General features: G+C 37.1%; 1 protein-coding gene across 2 annotated transcripts; it reads left to right on the top strand.

Moving 5' to 3' along the window:
* The first annotated feature begins 218 nt into the window (after positions 1-218).
* On the top strand, positions 219-22070 carry LOC119988311 (protein FORGETTER 1-like). Of its 2 annotated transcripts, XM_038833298.1 has the most exons (33): positions 666-783; positions 2623-2679; positions 4255-4320; positions 4467-4640; positions 4721-4851; positions 5034-5110; positions 7410-7591; positions 7739-7816; positions 8583-8715; positions 10300-10360; positions 10504-10585; positions 12320-12448; positions 12612-12755; positions 12858-12963; positions 13047-13178; positions 14041-14111; positions 14186-14358; positions 14457-14550; positions 15492-15589; positions 15721-15856; positions 16050-16156; positions 17112-17207; positions 17302-17389; positions 17559-17679; positions 17890-17995; positions 18084-18207; positions 18282-18359; positions 18454-18572; positions 20217-20270; positions 20349-20451; positions 21008-21136; positions 21319-21430; positions 21661-22070. In XM_038833298.1, exons 3-33 carry the CDS (start codon positions 4294-4296, stop codon positions 21708-21710), a joined length of 3315 nt encoding a protein of 1104 aa, XP_038689226.1. In that variant the 5' UTR covers positions 666-783; positions 2623-2679; positions 4255-4293; the 3' UTR covers positions 21711-22070. The 2 variants fall into 2 exon arrangements, with proteins under 2 accessions (XP_038689225.1, XP_038689226.1); XM_038833297.1 differs by lacking the exon at positions 2623-2679 and having other exon boundaries at positions 219-783.
* The last annotated feature ends 40 nt before the right edge of the window (positions 22071-22110 follow it).

Below are 22110 nucleotides of genomic sequence, written 5' to 3'. Positions count from 1 at the left end.
CATATAATTGTTAATAGTAATATATATATGTTTTGAATGTATAAATATATGTATGTTAATTTAAATTTTATGTTTTTGTTGGCACATTGCACGGGCCCGACTAATTAAAAGAAAAAAAATGTGGAAGTTTGTAAACAATTTTACTATTTTACAATGTAACCGAAAATAATATAAATTTGAGATTATTTCCCTAAGAGGCTTTTTTTTTTCTTTATTAGTCATTGGAGATTAATTTCTGACAAATCTCGAAGCCTGCTTATGGTGTTTCGAATGCTCTCTGCGAACACAAACTCGAAGAAAAACCCAAGAACTGAAAGCAAAATCAACTCTTGGCGCCCAATTTGAGTCCACAACATAATGACGCAGCAGCCATCGGTGCCACCGCTATCGCTGCCTCCTCCATCACCGGTAGCGCAAGGGGTGCAGGTGCGCTGCGCCGGCTGCCGGATGATCCTGACTGTGGGACCGGGGTTGACGGAGTTTGTCTGCCCGACTTGCCAATTGCCGCAGATGCTCCCGCCGGAGCTGATGAATAGGGTCCATCAGCACCACCTGGACAACCATCAGCAACCGCAGCCGCCGAATAAGGCGCCTCCTCCGCAAGCGCACGGGATCGATCCGACGAAGATGCAGCTGCCATGCGCTAATTGCAAGGCAATCCTCAATGTACCCCATGGTTTGGCCAGGTTCAATTGCCCGCAGTGCAATGTTGAACTTGCCGTCGACTTGTCGAAGATTAAACAAATGTTTCCTCCTAGGCCTCCTATCGAGGAAGTGAACGAGGTTTGCTTTTTTTCCATGTTCATCTTACATCACCGTTCTCTGCCCCATGTCTCTTCTTTTTCTTTTGTTTGGGTTTTTTTTTGTTTGGAATTTAGTTAAATTTGGGGGTTCTGTTTGGTTGAGAGCAAATATGAGGGAAAGGAAGATGCTTTTTGGTAATGTGATGGCTGCCACTACCATTCAAATCTTGAAGTGAAAATGACCTATTTTTTGTTGAGGAAACACAATTTTAGAACCTTTTGTTTTTCTCTTCTCTGTAAAGTTTGCAAGCTGAATTTAGGTTCATTCAACCCGTAGCAATTCTGTCACTAGTGCTTCTACTACCACTAGTGTGTTAATGTGTAAATTTTCTGCTTCCAGTTCTTGTATAACTGTCACTCATCAAATCGGGAATTGGCATAACTGAGTTTTTATGACTCAGTTTTCTGATTGTCCATTCAAAGCATTGTCATTAATATATGCTGTTGTTTGTTGTAAAATCAATAAGATTATTTGATGTTCCATTCAAAGAAGGTTGAAGTAAAATAAGTCTCAATTTGGGTTACATATAACATAGCTGCTTGTGCTAGGAATTCTCTCTGGTAATGTAACTGTAGATATATCAAACCACCGACAAAGCAGAAACAAGTTTCCTCTTTTATCATTTCTTATGAATTGCTAGTTTCCTAGTTGTTTCATAAAAAGAATCCGCACAAAACCTCATTATTTCTTGCTCTTACTGTTTTTCAGCAACCTTGAACTTCAGCTAGAGCTGCTGTTACTGCGTTAGACTCTTTCCCAAAGCTTAATTCTCCCAGCACACTTTTTTTTAAATGGAAAAGCTTTATTCAAGGGCACCAAGAGGGTGCCACCCGAGACAGCACAAGGAGAAGGAAAATACAAGAAACTAAGTTACAAAGACAATAGTCCAGAACCTTACATATTCTGCTATCTTTGAATGATAACTAGGTATTCTGCTATTATCTTGACACACAAACCTCAATCTCAGAGTATTAAATCAGTCATGTAAAGGTTTTCCAATATGGTCTCTTTGCCTTCAATAGCTCGTTTATTTCTTTCCAGCCAAAGTTTCTAACACGTTAGGAAAGGGATCATTGAAATCAACTTCCTTGCACAATCAAGTTCCTCTTCTCGATAGTTAGAGACAACCCATTTGATACCAATGAATTTCCAAATCAAATCCCAAAAAAATCTAGGCTAATTGCAATTGAGGAGGTAACTAACGATCCCTGACCCTCTGCTTCTTCTTCATGGAGGAAACACCTATGGCCACTTGCTATCCTCTTTCACATAAGATATCTAGAGTGAGAATTTTTCCCAATGTTGCTTCCCAAATGAAAAAAATGGCACTTTGGTTGGGACTACATCCAAAACATTTGTAGCCTTGTAGGTTAGATTTTCGAAATCCATTGAACATCATGAGTCCTATATAATTGAAACTTGGAAACAAACCAGTCAATTTGGACTTTAAATGGTATATCGTAATAACCGTTAGGCAAAGTGCTCTATTTGTTCTTTTAAGCCACCGGAGGAATTTTACTGAAGCTTTTCAGTTATGCATCTCAAAAATACTATTAATGCTTTACTAATGAAAATAAGAAGCTCTTCTCTATTGAGAATGGAATGAACAGCTATTATGACCTAAAGGATGAGATGCTTTGTAATTCAAAACTCTTAAGATGAACCTTCTTAAATTTTTTTATTAAAATCTTCTTAACCTTATCCATTGCGCATGTTAGTCCCAGAAAATGTTAATGCTTGACTAGATTTTGAGAGCTTGTTCTGGACTTGATCTAAAACTCCAGTTGTTTTTGCATTTAAGTTTTTGATATGATCCAGGGTAGTTAAAGACACTCAAGATGAGGCAACCCAAAAAAAAGAGCACCTTAAAGCGAGGCAAGTTACATATGTTTTTTATCAAATGGATGAGCCATCGATATATGAGCATTTTAGCCTATATAGAAGGCCATTTTAGTTAGTTAATCGGTGGGGGCTTTGACTTGTTTCTCACCCAATGCTCATCACTAGACCTGCAAACCAGGAAGATGGTAAAATAAACCAATACCTAGTGCAGGGGCTCTTGGAGGCCAGGTTTGGGATTGGCAAACATATTAGTCTTACACCCCCCGATCCCCCAGCATTGTAGGGATGAGGGATGCTATTCCCTTGGTTTGAACCTTTGACCCCTAGACTGCAGTGAAGCAACTTTACGCTCGGCTTTTATCTAATTTTTTGACTTATTGAGTTAGTTTTTTTGTAGTAAATCCATACTTGCCTACATTCCAAAGACAATTTACCAACTTTTTTGGCGTTTTATATTAAATTCAGATAATTATGGACAGCTACTTCCCTTTCTGTCAACATATTTAATTGCATTTCTTAACTTCAATTATATTACTTAATAATGTGTATATTTCTGACGGTAGTCTTTTAAAAAGTTGATGACAGATTTGAAATTTCGGAATCTTTGTGTAAGACAATACAATTTTTACATTTTGTTTTTTTAATAGGTTGTAGAATGAGCGGCACTTAGGAGGTTGATACCTCTACTAGTGCATTTTGATATGATTATGATTCTTGTTTTCTGCTAACTTTGCGTGTAAAATTCTTCTATGATAAATAGCACACAACTCAATCGACAATTGAACAAGAGAAAAGCCTATATATTAGTCAAATTCATATATTTAAAATTGATCACTTTCAACTGCTTTTTGTTTATATTGATTTCTTAAGGTCAATTGCATATTTTATTGTCTCTCACCAGTCACCTCCCATGATATGGGGACCTAGTGCCTATGCTTTTGACACCTTAACTGAGCGTGTCGCCATTTTCATTTGTTCACAAGTTACCAAAGAAGCAGCTTTTCACCTAAGTGGTGTTCATCCAAGCTGCCAGGTGAATGGAATCGTGGTGCATGTTTATGAAGTAACTGGAAAGTGAACATCAAGAGATCTCTTTTCCCTTTCACCTGCTTACGTTTGTCATTGGTCAGATTGAGCACTTTTCAAGCTAATCTTTTTGTGTGTACTAGTTGTACATTGGTGTTTACCTTTAGGGATGATACCTCTTCATTTCTAGTAAAAAAACACTACTTGTTAGCAGCTTTTGATACTGTAGATTAGTGTTGGGCTTTGATCATAGCACACTTTTGATGAACATATTGTCTCTCATAGTACTATTTTCCACAGGCGAACATGTGGCCCAATGGTAGAGTTACAGGGGTGCAACCTAGATGTCACATGTTCAATTCCTGGAAACAACATCCTCACATATTATGTGGGGTAACATCCTCACATATTATGTGGGGTAAGGTCTGCGTATTGCATAGATCTTTCTTGTCCTCAACCCCTCCCACTGTACGAGCTTTGTGCATGGGAGTTATTTACCTTTTTTTAGTACTGTTTCCACAGTTGAGTTGTTCTGTTTCTCATTTCTGCACTTCGGTCTCCATTGACTCTGAAACCTGTTAGGTTGCCATTGAAGTGGAGCGAGAGGAAGATGAGGGTGGCATGGCGGGAGAAACATTTATGGACTATGTATGTATCTCACTTCTAAAAACTTCTAATACAGTCCTTATTTATACTTCTCTGTTTATTTTAAAATTACCTTTTGGTATCGTTGTTATTTGTATTAGCTTTAAGAAGTAAATTATTAAAGGACTACGACGTCGTTCTTTGTGTAGCGCCCTCCGAAATTATCTATCGGACCCTCTCATCCAGATCCTGTTGTGGAGACATCTTCCCTATCAGCAGTGCAGCCACCTGAGCCTACTTATGATCTGAAAATTAGAGATGATTTGGAAAGTTCAAATGCTTTGTCATGTTTGCAGATTGAGACGTTGGTGTACGCCTGTCAGGTTACTTTTCTATAGAACAGATGGTTTATTAGTATTGTTGGAATCGAACATGTGGAAAATAATTTCGTCTTTCATGACAGAGGCACCTCCAGCACCTTCCAAGTGGCTCTAGGGCAGGATTTTTTATTGGGGATGGAGCTGGTGTGGGTAAAGGTCGAACCATAGCAGGTCTAATTTGGGAAAATTGGCACCATGGAAGGAAAAAAGCATTGTAAGTTCCAGGGAAGTTTTTGCATGCTGTCATATCACCTTATGGACGCTTTTATTTCTATTCAACCGGGTGGGGGTTTTCCGGGGTGTTTGGGGGAAGGGAATTTCTTTATGGTGCTATATTTTCATTTTCCAAGTCTTGTTTCTTAATTCTTTCATCTTGTTTCAAATGGTCTTACACAGGTGGATTTCTGTTGGTTCAGACTTGAAGTTTGATGCTAGAAGAGATTTGGATGATATGGGGGCTGTGGTTATAGAAGGTAAAAGTTAAATTGAACTGTATGATTCTATAGTTTGTCTTTAACCAGAGAAGAGAAGACATAAGAAGAAGGTAGAAAAATGTGTTTGTTATGCATTACTTTTTCTCACACGGCATCCTATTATTCAAAAATTCTCAGTAATTGTAAAAATATATCAACAAAAATTATTTCTATATACCAGTAACAACTGCTTATTTGTTTCTATAGAGATAATCAATGTGTCAGTATTGTCTTTTTTTTGCTTTCTCACTTAAATTGGCCACATCAGCGTTATAAACTGAGATTTTTCATATAGTAATCGATATTTTTTTCTTTTCAATTGTTTTCGATTCTACCATTTGATTATTGTTGTTGTAGAGTTTAGGCTTTTACTTGTTATTTTGGATGGTGACTCCCTGTCCACAATTCTTTTTCTTGTATTGATGCTTGCTACTCTTTCCAAGGACTGGAAAACAAGAGCACCAAGTGAGGGCTTTTAATGAATTTCAGAGGAGCCACTTTGATAAGAACTGAATCCAACAGAACGCAGGAAATAGTAGCTAGAGTATGGAATAAAGATGAAATTGATAAAACTAATGATTGATGTAGAAAACAAGATAATAATGGCCTCAACGAGCTAGCCTTAGACGAACTAGCACCTCCAATACACAAGGCAAATGATAATTCTAGAATCCAGGATGATCCTCCCTCTCTCGTCGCTACTCTATCTATCTTAACAACCTCCACCTAGTAACAAAATTTCTTAACAACCTCCACCTACACAACAAACTTCCCGACATAACAACTCTGCCTACTCAGCACTGTAAAATTTCTGAACTACCTTCTACCCCTCCTTACGTAAGCCTTTAAGGCTCTATCATTACCCCCTCTCTGCAAGAGCCACCTTGTCCTCAAGGTGGAAATGAGGAAATTGTTGGGAACTGGTGTCAAAATCCTCCCAAGTGCTGTCACAAGCAAGGAGATGCTTGACCACTGTATGAGCATTTCACGCTTCCCATTCATTAACCTCTGCATCATGGACCCTCTTCTGTCGTCGGTGAGTCCTGCTCCCCTTCCATTCCGCCAGCCCCATCTTCTTCCCCGGACTTCTCAGTAGCAGTAAGTAACTGTAGCTGCCGATTCTTGCAGTGGTGCCAAGGATGGAATTTTTCGGCTCAACTGAAGCACATCCATGCTCATGTTTGTATTGCTCCTCCGATACCAACTGATGTAGGAAGAGAAATGGGGTAATCAACTAAAAGGAGTTGAGGGAGAAAACTAGCCAAAAGGTAACAGAACAGTAGCTCAACATGTAGCCGAAAGTTCTTTCAAATTCAATAAAATATTCTTCTCACATAATCTCTGCCTTCTAGACATGGAATTACAAATTTATAGATATAAACTAGAATTCCAAAAGGCAAGTCAAATTACTAATAAATGCTAAGATAATTCCCAAGACTAAAAGGTCAACAAAAAGACATTATTGCAAAAGCTACTGCATCACTTATGTCCTCAAAGTGGACATGTTGTTTCCACGAGTGGAACTCATATTTACATGAAAACACAATAGAATAGACGAATGGTCATTCGATGAAAAACCCTCACTGACAAATTGCATTTCCTATCAAAATAAGCATATAGACCCAACCACTAGTATTATTAATTACTAATAATAATTAGTAGTTCTTACAAACAAAGTATAATTCCTCCTTTGTTTGTAAGATCCGGAAGTATCATTGTCATTGAGCCCTAGGTTGCAATAAAACAACTCGATTTCTGGTGTCTGGACCACATTTTCCCCTCGTAGGCAAACTCTTTCCTAGAAAAAAATACACGGTGAAGAATATAAAAGGGTCCGTAATGGTTTGTGAAATATGATTTCAAGAGCTATATAACTAGTTCCTCTCTTCTGAAAGTGTGAACAAAATTTCTCTCATCTTATTCTAACAAGTTCACGCTACCAGTGCATAGAATCACATGGTGGTTCAACTGGCAGATGTCCTCACTGCTCCTGTTTAAAATGTATGCTGCCTTTTATTTGATGCAATTTAGTTAAGGATCTCTTTTATATGGCTTGGCACTGGTTGATTATGAGAGTACACTAATTATTTTCTAGAAGGACTGCTGAGCAACAGGAGAGGCATTGGCCACCTATATTGAAAAAAAGAGAGAATTAAGTCATTGCTTACTGCTGAGTATTGACGTTGATTTTTCGTAGAGTTGGTTCTGGTTTTGAGAAACGGATGAATTCTGCATATTATATTATAGTTATTGTGCTGTGCATTCGGGGAAAAAACTTACATATTTATTTTGCATGCAGTGCATGCTTTGAACAAGCTGCCTTATTCTAAGCTTGACTCAAAGTCTGTTGGGATCAGGGAGGGAGTAGTGTTTTCAACATACAGCAGCCTCATTGCATCTTCGGAGAAAGGTCGTTCTCGTCTGCAGCAACTTGTGCAATGGTGTGGATCAGGATTTGATGGTCTTGTCATATTTGATGAGGTACTAAACTGTGTCCTTGGGAGAATTGTTGGACGAACATTTTTCACCCTTGAGATTTCAAAGTTTGTTTCACACAAAACTATGAATGACATTGTTGTGACATACTCTTTCGTCTTTCATTGCTAAGGCTTAATCTCTTCGTTGTAGTGCCACAAAGCCAAAAATTTGGTGCCTGAAGCCGGAAGTCAGCCAACACGAACAGGTGAAGCAGTTCTTGATATTCAGGTTCATTCCTCTGCCTAATTTTTCAAATGTGTGCTTCTTCTGAATGTTTCTAGTTCCTAATATGTTTCTACTGTTCTGATGGGAACTTAAATAATTTTTTGTTCATGGACTCAAATTTTAGCTATTATTCATATAGGGCTCCAGCTCCTTGTATGTAACAGCAAACCAAAATTTGGCTGTCTTAGTGGTTTTCCCTGAAATAATCAATGCTTTTTGTGTGCAAAAACACTATTTTCAGGCTGAATAATTACTTAAAATGGTTATGTTCTATCTCTCTTCAGAAGAGTTGGCTTCCTTTTGATTGCTGGTACTATGGAATGGTTAGCTATCAGCTAAAATGATCTGAAATTTGGTACAAATTGATTGCGTTGGTTGTTAAATTATTATTCCCTTGCTTGAATTGGCTGTAGCTGCCGTACCCTGTATTGATTATGACCTCAGATTTTAGCAGACACACTTCGGACTAAATTTATAGGAGCCATTATTTGTAGTGTCTACTTTATGCCAACAAACAAAATGGTTCCGTTTAGCGATACAAGCCTCTTAGTTTTTTTGTTTGCAATTTACCTATATTGATTATATTCGGGAGTGTTCTCTATGCCAGTTATCCTGGTGAGACAGACACTCGGGCAAGAATATGAACTGCTACATCCATGCCTCACAATAACCCTGCATTGAGTTTAATTCAAGTATTTGTACATATAAAATTGAGGGCTGCACATATTTATTATTTGTAATTTCTTAACATTGGAATCTGATGTAACAGGCTCGCCTTCCTGAAGCACGTGTTGTTTATTGCTCTGCCACTGGTGCTTCGGAACCACGCAACATGGGTTATATGGTCAGACTTGGTCTCTGGGGAACTGGAACATGTTTTCCTGATTTCCAGAAATTTTTAGGTGATGTTTCTGTTCTTCAACCATTTTCTTAATTACTTTAATGGCCTTCTTTCTTCCTGGAAAATCCATATTACGTGCATCTGTTGTAGTGATTTGTAACGGAAGCAATTAGCAGTTTCATAAAAATGAAATTGAGGAATTGTATCATGATGGCTACTGGAAGTATGTTAAATATCTAAATGGTTTTTTTTTTGGTCGATGGATTACTCACAAGGGTATATATTGGTTGAACCAGTGATTTTTGTGCATTTTGTTTTGAACATTTGAACGTTGAAACTACTTCTTTTTTGAGGGTTGTAAACTACTTTTAATATAATAGTACCTGCAATTTTACTATGCTGAAGCAATTTGATTGGAGAACTTATTATATCCATTATTATTTAACGGAGTCAATTAGCATGAGTTTTGCTTTGTGTATACGTGTTCTAAATTTCGTAATAAGATCTTTGATCTTTCTTCCCAATGTAGTTCTTAGCTTTGTCTGAGTTGTAGAAACATATTTATAATAGTTTAGCACGTCTTATCTGATGTCTCTTCCTTTCTCCTTTGCATATTTACTATTTATTTAACTTATTGGTCTGGATTGAAAGAAATAACACTCTTTAGGGAAACAGAGAAAGGGAGGGATCATTTTATTGAATCTTGGTTCTCCACGATCGAATCTTGGCTCTCTAGACATTTTAACAATGTTAATAATGCTTTCAACATACACTAGCCTTGCTTTCCTTTCAGTTGTGTTTCTTGTCTGTTGTTTTTCTTTTTCTTCCCTGTACTCTTTCTTTGAGTGGCACTCTCTTTGTGCCCCTGGAAAAAATTTCTTTCGAACTTTAAAAAAGTACTTATTTAACTAATTGACCATTATTGCAAAAAATTAATTATGATTCTTGAGGTAAGTGCTATTTATATATTTTAGAATGCATGCATGATTACTGGAAAAAGGTGGGGTGATATCAACATAATTTTTTTATTTGGCTTAGTGTAGTTTAGAAGCCAGTTGTAAGTACTATCTTAATCTCTTGTGAACATGCTGTTATGCTCTTTCTGGTTTCAAACATATGTGTAATCTGTGACTAAAGAGAAGTGTAGCGGAACAGACGCTGAAATACAGCAATCTTTGTTGATAGATATGGTGAGACAAATAGCCAGAACATAAAGAATAAGTGTGAGAAAAGTGGGGCAAGATTTTGAAGGTTAAACATCGCCATGGGTGCCCTTTATTGAAATTATCCGTTTGAATCAAATGAAAAGTGATTAGTTCTTCCAGATATCTCATCTGTCACAGAAACATGAAAATTTGGGACTTGTTACTCAATTATATCCACTTGTACAGAGATCCATCTATACTTGCATATATATGCATTTACACATGTGTGCTTATATCAATTCAATGTACGATGAAATACGCCGTACCACCCATAATTAATTTCAAAAAGGAAGAAAATGAAAGAGTAAGCATTCTTTTTGAATTATAGAGGTCACTCCCATCATTCAATGCTTGATATTGTCACTTGCTTCCAGTCACTTGTTAAACTATATATTCAGTGGTTGAAATCTTGTGAAGCTTCTGAAAAACAACATTTGCAGGTGCTCTTGATAAAGGAGGTGTTGGAGCACTGGAACTCGTTGCAATGGACATGAAAGCAAGGTTAAAATGTTCAATTTATCTTTAATAAAATATATTTGTAATGAATGTTTACACATACACATGTGTGTGTGTGTGTGTGTGTGTGTGTGTGTGTGTTTGACATATAACGTAATGCTAATGGATCATCTTGTGTAACATGTCAGGGGCATGTATGTTTGCCGCACCCTTAGTTACAAAGGGGCAGAGTTTGAAGAAGTTGAAGCACCATTAGAGGCTGAAATGATGGTAGGCAATTATTTGCTTGACCACTTGTGGCTTGGACAATTATGACTGCCGTCAATTTAGCTGGAATAAAATGTTATTAACTGATTAGTAGTTAGAAAATTGGCTTAGACGATATATTATGATGTTTTATTTGAATGCTTGATTTTTCGACTGCATTCCATTAACTGCTCCCATGGTCGTGGAATCATTTATATATGGATACAACAAGTACGATTATTTTTCACATGAACTTTGTGTGGTTATATTTAATTTTTTAGCCTTTTTGTTGAATAGCACAGCTGATGCCATATGTAACTATAGCTAGTTTCATAAAGTTTTTGTTGAATAGCATAGCCAATGCCTAAGAGGTCTTAATATAACATTTTTTAACACGAGCTTCTTGGCCAGGTTCGTTCTTATTTGGGTTGCTGCAATTTGATGTTGGTTCTACTCATACATAGTTATTGAGTTTCTTGCTTCCAACCTTACTCACTTGGATATTGTCCTTGAAATTTCTTGTCAATTTCGTATTATATTGCCAAGTCTTAATTACGATTGATTGATTATAATTTATCAGGAAAGCATCTAAGCATTTATCTTTTGGGTCATTGAAGAATCTTGAACTAAAGAAGGGAAGTGGAATTTAAAAGGAAAAATAATCCAGGCATACTGTAGTCCTCGTGGTTGATATGATACAGTTTTAACATCTCTCTTTTGCTTAGGGGAAGCTACCGATATTCATGTTGAAGTTTTGGAATCATATTATGGTTGTGGCTAAGCGAATCGGTTTATGAACATTTATCTGGTAGAGCCCTATCAACTCGTCAGCATTTTCTTTTTTAGTTAATAATTCTCTTCCCCTAAATGAATGAAACCCAAGCATTGCAAAAGTGGAGACTCCCAAGCTTGCTCTAAATTTGAGCATTTTGTAGATCGGCACAGTCCAAGTAGAACTCAGGCTGAATTTGTAGCATTTACCAGCTTTATATCTCTAATTCCAAACGGTAAGATGAAGGAATTAACTACTGCTGTTTGTGACAGATAATGTATTCACTAAAACTGGAAATGATCCTCTTAATCTCAATAAGTGATGCTACTCCTACTCAAGTGGTTTGGTGAATTTATCATCGTGCGGATTTTGCTATGGTAGGAGCAGGACATTCGAGTTTGTAGCTTAGGCATGGTTTACAATGCCGTTGTTGTTGGACAAAAGAACCTTCGTTATGTAATCTCTTTGCTGATGCGATGAGTTAGAGGCATTTAGAGATATTTGTGTGGGAATCGACCTAGTGGCATGTTAGTTTGGAAGGATTGTACAACAAAACCAGGGATATGAAGTGCTTTTAGGTTGACACTTGCATTTGAACTGTGAGTTCAGTATAAAGTATAAATGTGGCCTGTGCCTTTTGTGCCTCAATCTTATGAGATAGGTTTTAGCAGCTGAAAGTACGTGGTTTTGTTTTATTATAAAGTATCCATCTGAAGAAATTCCTCTCCCCTATTTCTAGCTAGTTATGTGCCTACAATGCCATAATGACTCTCCTGCTTGAGCTTTGATTGTGAGATACTTATCTAAAAGTAGTTGTGATAGTTCAATGTTCCTGTTTTCTTTTGTTGTCCTGTTGCTTCGATTTGGTTCCAGGTTTCATTTTTCATAGACTATTGTGAAGTGCTAATGGAGGGTGGAGTTTAAATACTTTTCTTGTTGATTTTTATATTTATTTGAGTCTTCATTTGACTTTGTAAATATTGTAGGAAATGTACCAAAAAGCAGCAGAATTTTGGGCAGAGTTACGAGTGGAATTGCTTTCAGCCAGTGCTTTTCTTACCAATGAGAAACCTACTTCTAGTCAAGTGTGGAGATTGTATTGGTCAAGCCATCAGGTATTTGAGTTTCTGAAGTTTCAGTGCCAATTATTTTATGTGGCTCTACCTTTTTTGTATTTTGTTTTATCTATGAGCTTTGTTTAAGAAGGTAATATTATTTATTGACCTAATTTATCCTTTGTTCTTTTGTGTGATTCTTTTTTCTATATGCCTTTTTTAGCGCTTCTTTAGACACATGTGTATGTCAGCTAAGGTGCCAGCTACTGTAAGACTAGCTAAGCAAGCATTGGTGGAAAACAAATGTGTGGTCATTGGCCTTCAGAGCACTGGCGAGGCTCGAACTGAAGAAGCTGTGACAAAATATGTAGGATAGTTGGTTGTCTGTTATTTGGGCTGCATGACTTTGTATTATAATTTCTACATAGTATGTATTGTATTGACTTGTCATTCAATTTTTTCTCACTAGGGTCTTGAACTTGATGATTTTATTTCGGGACCTCGAGAACTATTGCTGAAATTTGTGGAAGAAAATTATCCCGTGCCTGAAAAGCCTGAGCCTCTCCCAGTCCCAGGTATGTATGTGATTTCTGGATTGACATATTGCTTCTTGGTCATTGCATTTACAACTTACCTGCACTTTGTAAATTTGCTTTAGGAGAAGAGAGTGTAAAGGAGCTTCAGCGAAAGAGGCACTCTGCAACTCCTGGTGTATCAATAAAAGGAAGAGTAAGAAAAGTTGCAAAATGGGATCCTGCAACTGATGACGAAAGTGATTTAGAATCTGATTGTGAGTTTCTTGAAGCTGTTCAATGACTAATCTATGCCCTTAGCCTCATAGACCATGGTTCTACTCTGGACCATTATGTTGGGACCTTGATATCGCTTTCCCTTTCCTAGCATCAGGCCTTTGCATCTTATATCACCATCATCATCATCCGAGCCTTTATCCCAAAAGTTTGGGGTCGGCTACATGAGTCTATGAGAACATCATTGGAAATCCACCACACGTATTTGTTTTCTCCATTCATTTCTATCATGGATCATACATTCATCCACTCCTATTAAATTCATATAATTTCTTATTACTTCAAGCCATGTCTTTTTAGGTCTTCCTCACTGTCTCCTACTCTCTCCTATAAAAATTCTCTCATTCCTCCTCATTGCTGCACTGCTATCTCTACGTTGGACATGTCCATACCATCTTAACCGATTTTCTCGTAACTTATCTTCAATAGGTGCTACTACTACCTTAGATCTAATAATCTCATTTCTTATCCTATAGTTCCTAGTGTGACCACACATCCAACGAAGCATTCGCATTTATGCTACATGCATTTTTTGGCCTTTGCATCTTATATATTATTATAAAATGACATTTACCTGCATTCTTGCAGAAGTATTATCGTCAGATTTGTCATCGGGATTTGTTATGGATTTCCTGTTTCTTGTTAGAGTTACTGCTCATTTCCTTGATGCTTGTGCCATTGTTTAGCAGCACACCTGTCACTAAACATTCATGTCATCCTTGTTTATATTATTTGGGCATAGGCTATTGCTGCTTTTAGTTGATTGTTTCCCTTTTTGAATTGCAGATCTGCTTATTTTTACTTTATTTTGCTTTAGTGCTGAATTGTGTTTTATCAATGTAGCTGATTCTGAGCATGATTCTAACGAGTCTGATGATGAGTTTCAAATTTGTGAGATTTGCACTACTGAGGAGGTAACTATATTTTGCTTATTTGGATAGTTACATTGCCTGCAACATGCCATAACCTGTTGTATCTTCGACTGCAGGAACGAAAGAAATTGCTCCAATGTTCATGTTGTGGCCAACTGGTCCATCCTACATGTTTGGTACCACCTATTAGTGATCTTGTTTCTGAAGATTGGTCATGCCACTCATGCAAAGAAAAAACAGAGGAATTTCTTCAAGCAAGATATGCCTATGTGGCAGAACTTACGAAGAGGTATGTTTCATTGTTCACATGGGTTAGGAGTTTGGAAATGGTTGCTTTCTACTAATTTGTAAATGCTGGTATCCAATGTTCTTTAAAATCGCCATTAGGTATGAAGCGGCTTTGGAGCGTAAGACAAAAATTTTAGACATTATTCGTTCTTTGGATCTTCCAAACAATCCTTTGGATGATATTATTGATCAGGTACTCTCCACATGTCCATGCCCCATGATCGTTATTTTTTTCCTTCCATGTTATTTTTCTCCAATCTCTCTCCTCATTCCATTCAACGCTTGTCAAGTTGCTCTAACTCTTCTGTGATGCTTTTCCTTTTGGTTAATTTATTTATTTATTACATCAATCATGATGCCTTCTTAATTGTTCACTGTGGTACCATGGGAAGCTTGTATGTGAAATATTTTGTCATTTCAGATTTACATGCGGTGCACCTGTTTTATCTCAATGGCAAACCTAGGTGGCTAGGTCTCACTTTTCCACATGCTTGCTATTCTTTATTCTTTTTATCAGGCTCGTGTCTCAGAATTTATCATACAATAGGGTTTCCTACATCTGAGATAGCAGTAATGCCTATCAAAGATAAGATGCAAAAAAACTGTTTAAGATAGTGTTCAGTGGCAAGAACTGAGAAAGTTCAAGTGGGTGATAGTAAAAAGAGAAAATGCAGGTAAAAAGATGTAGATAGAAGTAACAAGAAATAGATGGGAGCGTGTAGCTCTAAACATGGATGAACGGCCAAAGAAAATTCACATAATGGATTCAAATTCATTTCTCTTATGGATTCATGTGCTGAGACCAAACTGTTTAGGTCAAAGGCTTTCATGATGAGGCTTTTGATTTCTTGATTTAACAAAAAAATTATGAAATGGGGTCATCCCATACTTACTGTGTGTGCTATAAACTGTAATTCTCTACTTCCCTTCTTGACCATGCCATAACAATTTGCTCCTTGACTTGACATATTTTGCTGTAAGAAGGAAAAAAGAAAGAATAGAACTCCTATACTTAGCGTCTATATGTTACTGTTTACAAGATGTATGCTGTGAAAGGAATCTGTAAGAGTACTTAATGAAATGCATGAAGCTGCTCCTCATGTTGTAACTGATATATATGCAATGTCTATGCAGCTCGGAGGCCCTGATAGAGTTGCAGAAATGACTGGTAGGCGAGGCATGTTTGTAAGGGCCTCTAGTGGAAAAGGTGTAACTTATCAAGCACGAAACACGTGAGTCTGATATTGTTCCCTCCCTTTTTCATTGGCTCATTGAAAACACTCTAGGTTTCATTTCCTCCACCCTGTGATTTATTCATTTTTGTTAAGTGATACCTGGATTACCTTTCATTGCATTGCTATAGAAAGGATGTGACGTTGGAAATGGTCAACATGCACGAGAAGCAGCTATTTATGGATGGAAAGAAGTTGGTTGCTATAATCTCTGAAGCTGGATCAGCCGGTGTTTCTTTGCAGGCTGATAGAAGAGCGGAAAATCAGGTAGTTCAAGTTTTACGTAATTGTTCCTATCCACGTGCTTGGTACTTTCATGGTCTACTATGATCAGATGTTTAAGATTTATAGAAACATAGCTCATAATCTATAGCAGACCACTTACTTGCGTTGATTGGTGGCATTGCCTCTGCTTTTCATGTCTTTTTCATTGCAATGGCTTTTTACTTTTCCATGACAGAAACGAAGGGTTCATATAACGCTAGAACTCCCCTGGAGTGCTGACCGAGCAATTCAACAGTTTGGAAGAACTCATCGGTCAAATCAAGCTTCTGCTCCCGAATATAGGTGGACTACAAAATTTTATATTTTTTATTAGAACCGATCAAATTGTACAGGCAGTTTTGACGTCTTATCCTGCCCTTACAACTAAAGCAGCTCTAAGTTCCATTGATCTGCTGCTGACTGTAAAAAGATTAATACAGTTGATGAAAGTATTTATAGGCTTGTTATATATAATAATTGGTGAACTAAGATCATTAAGGTACTTATAATTAGAATTGTTAAGATGCACAAGTAACAATGATGGGGCAGAAATATTATTGACACGGGAAATTAGGGAAGTATGGAAGGGAGTTAGTGCCTTAGTAGGTCTGTTTGGTGATAGAAATTCCATGTTAAGAGAATGTATGAAAATGGTCGGAGTTATTGATTCTTCATGGGGTAATGTTAGATTGTTGTCGTGGCGTTTAGGTTAAAAATGGCCAATAAAAGATGTTTATGCAAAAACTATGGGGAGAAAGAATTCGATACCTATTCTGTTACAATGGGGGAGACTAGCTTATTAGTGGAGTTCATAATAAATTAAAGTTGCTAGGTCATTGTGCTACTCTTGTGCATTTTATTAATTGTGGGTAGTTGTACTGACCCATTAAAGTCTGTAAAATCAAATAATTATTTACAATTGTCTTGTTCTCATTTTATCTCCTCATCTAACATGATTGCTTTCAATGTATTAAATATTTAAATGCTTAGTTTTACATTTATCTCTTTATGCTAGATTAGTAACCACCATCATCGTCATCGTCTCTCTATATGCTAGATTAGAAAACTTTTGATCTAGGAATTCTTAGATTAATTTCTCAGTTTTCATGGGGATAAGCCCTGGAGTAGAGAAACTTTTCTACTACTATCCGTTTTACCAAAAACAATTGCTTTCTCCTTGGTGGTTGGCATTGTCAATGGTTTACTGAGTTGGCGGTGTTAGTTAACCAATTGATTTATCGTTATGTTGGTTGTGCAGGCTAATGTTCTCTAATCTTGGTGGAGAACGCAGATTTGCATCTATTGTTGCTAAGAGATTGGAAACCCTTGGAGCCTTAACGCAGGGAGATCGCAGGTAAATATAAATTTTTTGGGTATCAAGGGAGATGATTTGAAACATTAATCTTGTAAAATGCTTGAATGTGTTTATTCTGTTGAACTCGTTGCAGGGCAGGACTAACTTTGAGTGCTTATAATTATGATAGTGCTTATGGAAAGAAGGCCTTGATGGTGATGTATAGAGGAATCATGGAGCAGGTTTTAATACTCTTCTATTGTACTGTTACATGTGTTTAGTGTTTACCCACACAAGATTATCACTCAAAAGAAAGGAGAGGAAAAACGACAGTTAGTAATATGGGCGTGCTTGTGTGCAAGCGCGTGTGCATATATTTTGATAGTACAGGGAATCATGTTCAATTTTCAGGATGCTCTGCCAGTTGTACCTCCTGGATGTTCATCTGAAGAACCTGATACAATTCAAGATTTTATCACAAGGGCAAAAGCAGCTCTAATGTCTGTTGGAATCGTCAGGGATACACTTTTTGGTAACTGATGTCAGCATAATCTCTTCGTGTCTAATTTGAGGAAAATTTTCTGTAATTTTTTCTTTGCTTATCTTCCAAAAGACTTGCTCATTATGTCAATGTTGCATTTACATTCTTATTTTAGTTTTTGTTACCCCAAATGCCACAGCACACAGTCCTTAATTATTATTTTATCCAAAGATCATATCTTCTGATACCTTCTTGATGTAGGTAATGGAAATGGTAAGTTATCTGGCCGTATAATTGACTCGGACATGCATGATGTTGGTCGTTTCCTCAATCGGCTCTTAGGTCTGCCACCTGACATTCAGAACAGGTATGTAGTCTGTGTTGACTTGAAAGTGATACTTGTGTTGCAGCTAGAAGTCGAATAACATGATGAACACCATTGCCACCTCGTACAGGCTGTTTGAGCTTTTTGTCAGCATTTTGGATCTTCTTATTCAGAATGCACGGATTGAAGGAAATCTTGACTCAGGGATTGTTGATTTGAGAGCTAATATTATTGAACTACAAGGAACTCCAAAGGTGCACCCTCCTGCCATCTTCTTGTTGCCCTTGCATATTGAATGACCTAAATTTATTACTTATTTATTTGGCAGACTGTCCATGTTGATCAAATGTCTGGGGCATCGACAGTGTTGTTTACTTTTACTTTGGATCGTGGGATTACATGGGAGGTATCATTTATTTATTTTTCTCCGCATGAGGCTTGAAGTATGATCTTACATTATGATAAGCAATTACAAAAAGTTTGTTCCTATTTTTCTCTAGTCTGCGAGTACCATGCTCAAAGAGAAGCAAGAAGATGGGCTTGGCTCAGCGAATGATGGATTCTATGAATCTAAGAGGGAATGGTTGGGGAGACGCCACTTCAGTTTAGCATTTGAGAGGTACTCTATTTCAATTCTTTTCATCCATGTGCTCTTGATCAAGTTACAACCTAAGAAATATGACCATGTATTGCTAAACTTTCATTTTTAGTTCATTTCCATACGTATTCTCTCAGTATGATATTATTATTGGTTTCTTTTGTGCTGAATTATAATTTCCTGTGCAAATCATGAAGCTCATAAACTCATCACCATGATGCTGGCAAAGTTTAGCGAGGGTTGTCTGGACCTTGTTGTTATTGTTACTATTATGCATGATTTTCTTACTTTTCTTAGAAGTCAACGGATTTGATTTTCACTAATATTACATGACCTTGAGGGACTATGGTTTTCTTATGAGTTATAAATCAGAAATCTTCTGGATTTGTGAAAACTAGATTTCAAGAATAAGGGTCCTGTATATTTCAATTTGGCTGACTGAAAGGAAGTTTTTATGGGATATGGTGATTCTCATTTTCATATAGTTTTTCTTTTCTATTTGAGATTGATACCACCATTTTATCAAAAGAGATGGGAGCCCAAATTTGCAAATACCGATGCAACAGAAACAAGCGGTCGGTACAATTTGACGTGGCTTTCATTTATGTAGGACTGATAGCTGGTTTTGTGATTAATGTAATTTATGTCTAATTATTGTAAAATACTGTTGAGTAACAATTACTTGCATTGCAAAATCCTGGATGCAAGTGATCTTTTTGGGGTGTTAAAGGTAACATCGCATTAGTCAAGAATGGGGAACATTCCATTCAAAAAACAAGAATGGGGAACATGGTTTGAGGAGGCTGTAACTAATAATATTTGGGTGAGATTTTTGAACTATAGAAGATTGATTCCGTGCATTTTTATTTCTGTGATCTGTTGAGCCAGAATGCAAAATGTCTTTCGTAAGAAAATCGGTGTGAAACACATTATCCCAAAAGTTGAAGGTGACGTGAAAAGAAAAAGTGAGAATTCAATTTATTAGTTAGTTATTATTCAGAGGTTCCCTCTTATGTGTTGGACTGTTGGGCAGGGCTTTCCCTCAATTAGTAGGGCCAAATGTGCAAAATATTTAATTTCAAATAGGTGTAAATTTTGAATGCATTACCTGTACTAGTCAAGGGCTCCGATAATATGAAAATTCTATTTATCCGAACAACTTGAGCTAACAAGAGTTGTGGCAAATTAATTATTTAATGTTACTCTTAAATTTTTTTTGGCAAAATGTGTGTTAAATGAAGATAGATCTTCCTCCTTATTGTGGGAGAAAACTTTTGGAATTTTTTTTTATTTTACTTTATAAGGAACACATGTTCGCATGTGTCGCAGTGGTAGACTTGCAGGGGTGCAACATAGAGGTCATAGGTCCAATTATTGGAAACAGCCTTTTCACATATTATGTGGGGGTAAAGTCTGTGTACTCCTACTTGTGCCCGATCCACCCACTGTAAGAGCCTTGTGCACTGGAGTTGTTTACTTTTTTGACCCGCTTTATAAAGAACCTTCAATATTGGTTGGTTTTTATCAAAGATGCCATTAAATGCTTCAGATGTCTGTGTCTGTAATTTGTATGCACACTCATACATGCATTTGCATAGCATAGAACTTATTACAACTCAAAATCCCATCTTGACATTGTTTTTACGATCTGAAATTGTGTTTCAGTACTACATCAGGAATGTTTAAGATCGTCCGCCCTGCTGTTGGAGAATCACTAAGGTACGTAAAACAACAAGGTTTTGCCGAAGTTTATAGTAAACTATTAAGGTTCCTGCCTCATTTTGCCCCTTTCCCCAGGGAAATGCCTTTGGCAGAGCTAAAAAATAAATACAGAAAAGTATTATCTTTAGAGAAGGCGTGCAGTGGATGGGAAGATGAGTACGAAATCTCATCCAAACAGGTATTGTTGATGAAGATTTTTTTTTTGGGTAGTTCTGATGTTGCACTAGTGTTCATGCTATTGGTATAATAGAAGCTACTTCAGCTCCTGAAGCTGCAGGATGTAATGTTGATAGTTTATATTTTCCTAGATGTCAAAGCAGAGAAAATATATAAGGGTATGGATGGAAATGTGATTAAAAACAAAGACATGGAAACTGTAGGATTAGCGGAGAACCTAGCTTTAGACGAAAGGAATGGCAGAGGTGAATCTGCGGATTCCAACTTATTATTCTAATGGATTCTTGTAGCCGATCCTGTGATGTTGGGATTCAGACTAAGTGTTTGAAATTGATGATGCTGAAGCTTGATGCTCATCGTGTTTCCTTATTAGTTAATTGTATGTTGTATCCAGAATTTCCCACATAATATTAGGGCATTCGTTATATTAGCTGATAGGTACTTGCAGTCCACGTCAACAGTTATTATTCTCAAATTCTAGCCTGATTGCATAAACGACTTTTGGTTATTCTGTAATAACTTGTGTCTCCATAGCTTACTCTTACGTGTACCTGCAGTGCATGCATGGCCCCAATTGTAAACTTGGCGGCTTTTGTACTGTTGGCCGAAGACTGCAGGAAGTAAATGTTTTGGGTGGCCTCATTCTTCCTGTTTGGGGAACTATTGAGAAGGCTCTTTCAAAGCAGGTAATATGCTCCCTCCCCCCCCCCCCCTCATTTTTTTTAAGTCCCTAAATCACTTCATTAAAAGTGAATTAACTGGATATGCTCATAATATTAGTGTTAGTTTGGCACAATGTGAATGTGGCAATTCTTTCTATCAATTCTTAGCTCATGCAGACGTTCTAATTTTGTATGTACTTGTGCAGGCTCGCCAGAGCCATAAGCGGCTTCGGGTTGTGCGAATAGAGACTACCACAGATAGCCAGCGAATTGTTGGGTTGTTGGTGCCCAATGCAGCAGTTGAATCAGTTCTTCAAGGTCTCTCTCTCTGTCTCTCTCTGCATGACAAACACACTCTCTCTCTTTTGATGACAAACATGCTCTTTTCCACAGACTCACTCGATGACAATTATGGTTTTCCCATCTGTTGTGTTACTAGACCAGGAGTTTACCCATTGAGGAAACATATACTGCATGCCTCTGGTTGTCAGTTAACATGCTTTCTAGTTTTCATAGATAATCCAAACTGATTAAGATCTTGGCTACAGATTTGGCATGGGTTCAAGAAATTGATGATCAAGACGAAGTAGGGCCTTAGAGATCCCTTACTGTAAATGTTAGCTGCAATGCCCACAAAAAAAAAATTGCAAGTGGTACTGTGCTGCGACTTTTGGCGGAATTGAATCACAAGACCACAGGAGTCGAATACAAGAACAAGTACCGTGTGAACCACGTATTGGAATTGTGCAGCCTCATTCATTTTTTTTGTTTCAGGCTCCATTTTTTGTTATGTGGGCATATCATATTTTGTATATTTTCTTCATTAAACAAGATCATTGCCATGGAAGGCAAAACACATCACTGCAGTAGCTGTTAGGCTCTAATGTTTATAGATTTCCTTGAACTAACTTGTTTCAGTTACCTTAAGGTTGCAATAGAAAATTATCTTTTGTTAAAAGATTATTTATACAAAACCAAATATTATATAATCACAAAAT

This window comes from Tripterygium wilfordii, chromosome 21 (genome assembly GCF_013401445.1).
Source record: "Tripterygium wilfordii isolate XIE 37 chromosome 21, ASM1340144v1, whole genome shotgun sequence".
Taxonomy (NCBI): Eukaryota; Viridiplantae; Streptophyta; class Magnoliopsida; order Celastrales; family Celastraceae; genus Tripterygium; species Tripterygium wilfordii.
The sequence above is the reverse complement of the archived record's forward strand: the minus strand, read 5'-3'. Positions and strand labels throughout refer to the sequence as shown.

What these genes read in the sequence shown, in the direction of transcription:
- LOC119988311 (XM_038833297.1), top strand. Translation starts at nt 358, where the DNA reads ATGACGCAGCAGCCATCGGTGCCACCGCTATCGCTGCCTCCTCCATCA. An exon ending in CCACCTGACATTCAGAACAG is followed by an intron (nt 17,996 to 18,083) that starts GTATGTAGTCTG and finishes CACCTCGTACAG; the next exon opens with GCTGTTTGAGCTTTTTGTCA. An exon ending in AACTACAAGGAACTCCAAAG is followed by an intron (nt 18,208 to 18,281) that starts GTGCACCCTCCT and finishes TTTATTTGGCAG; the next exon opens with ACTGTCCATGTTGATCAAAT.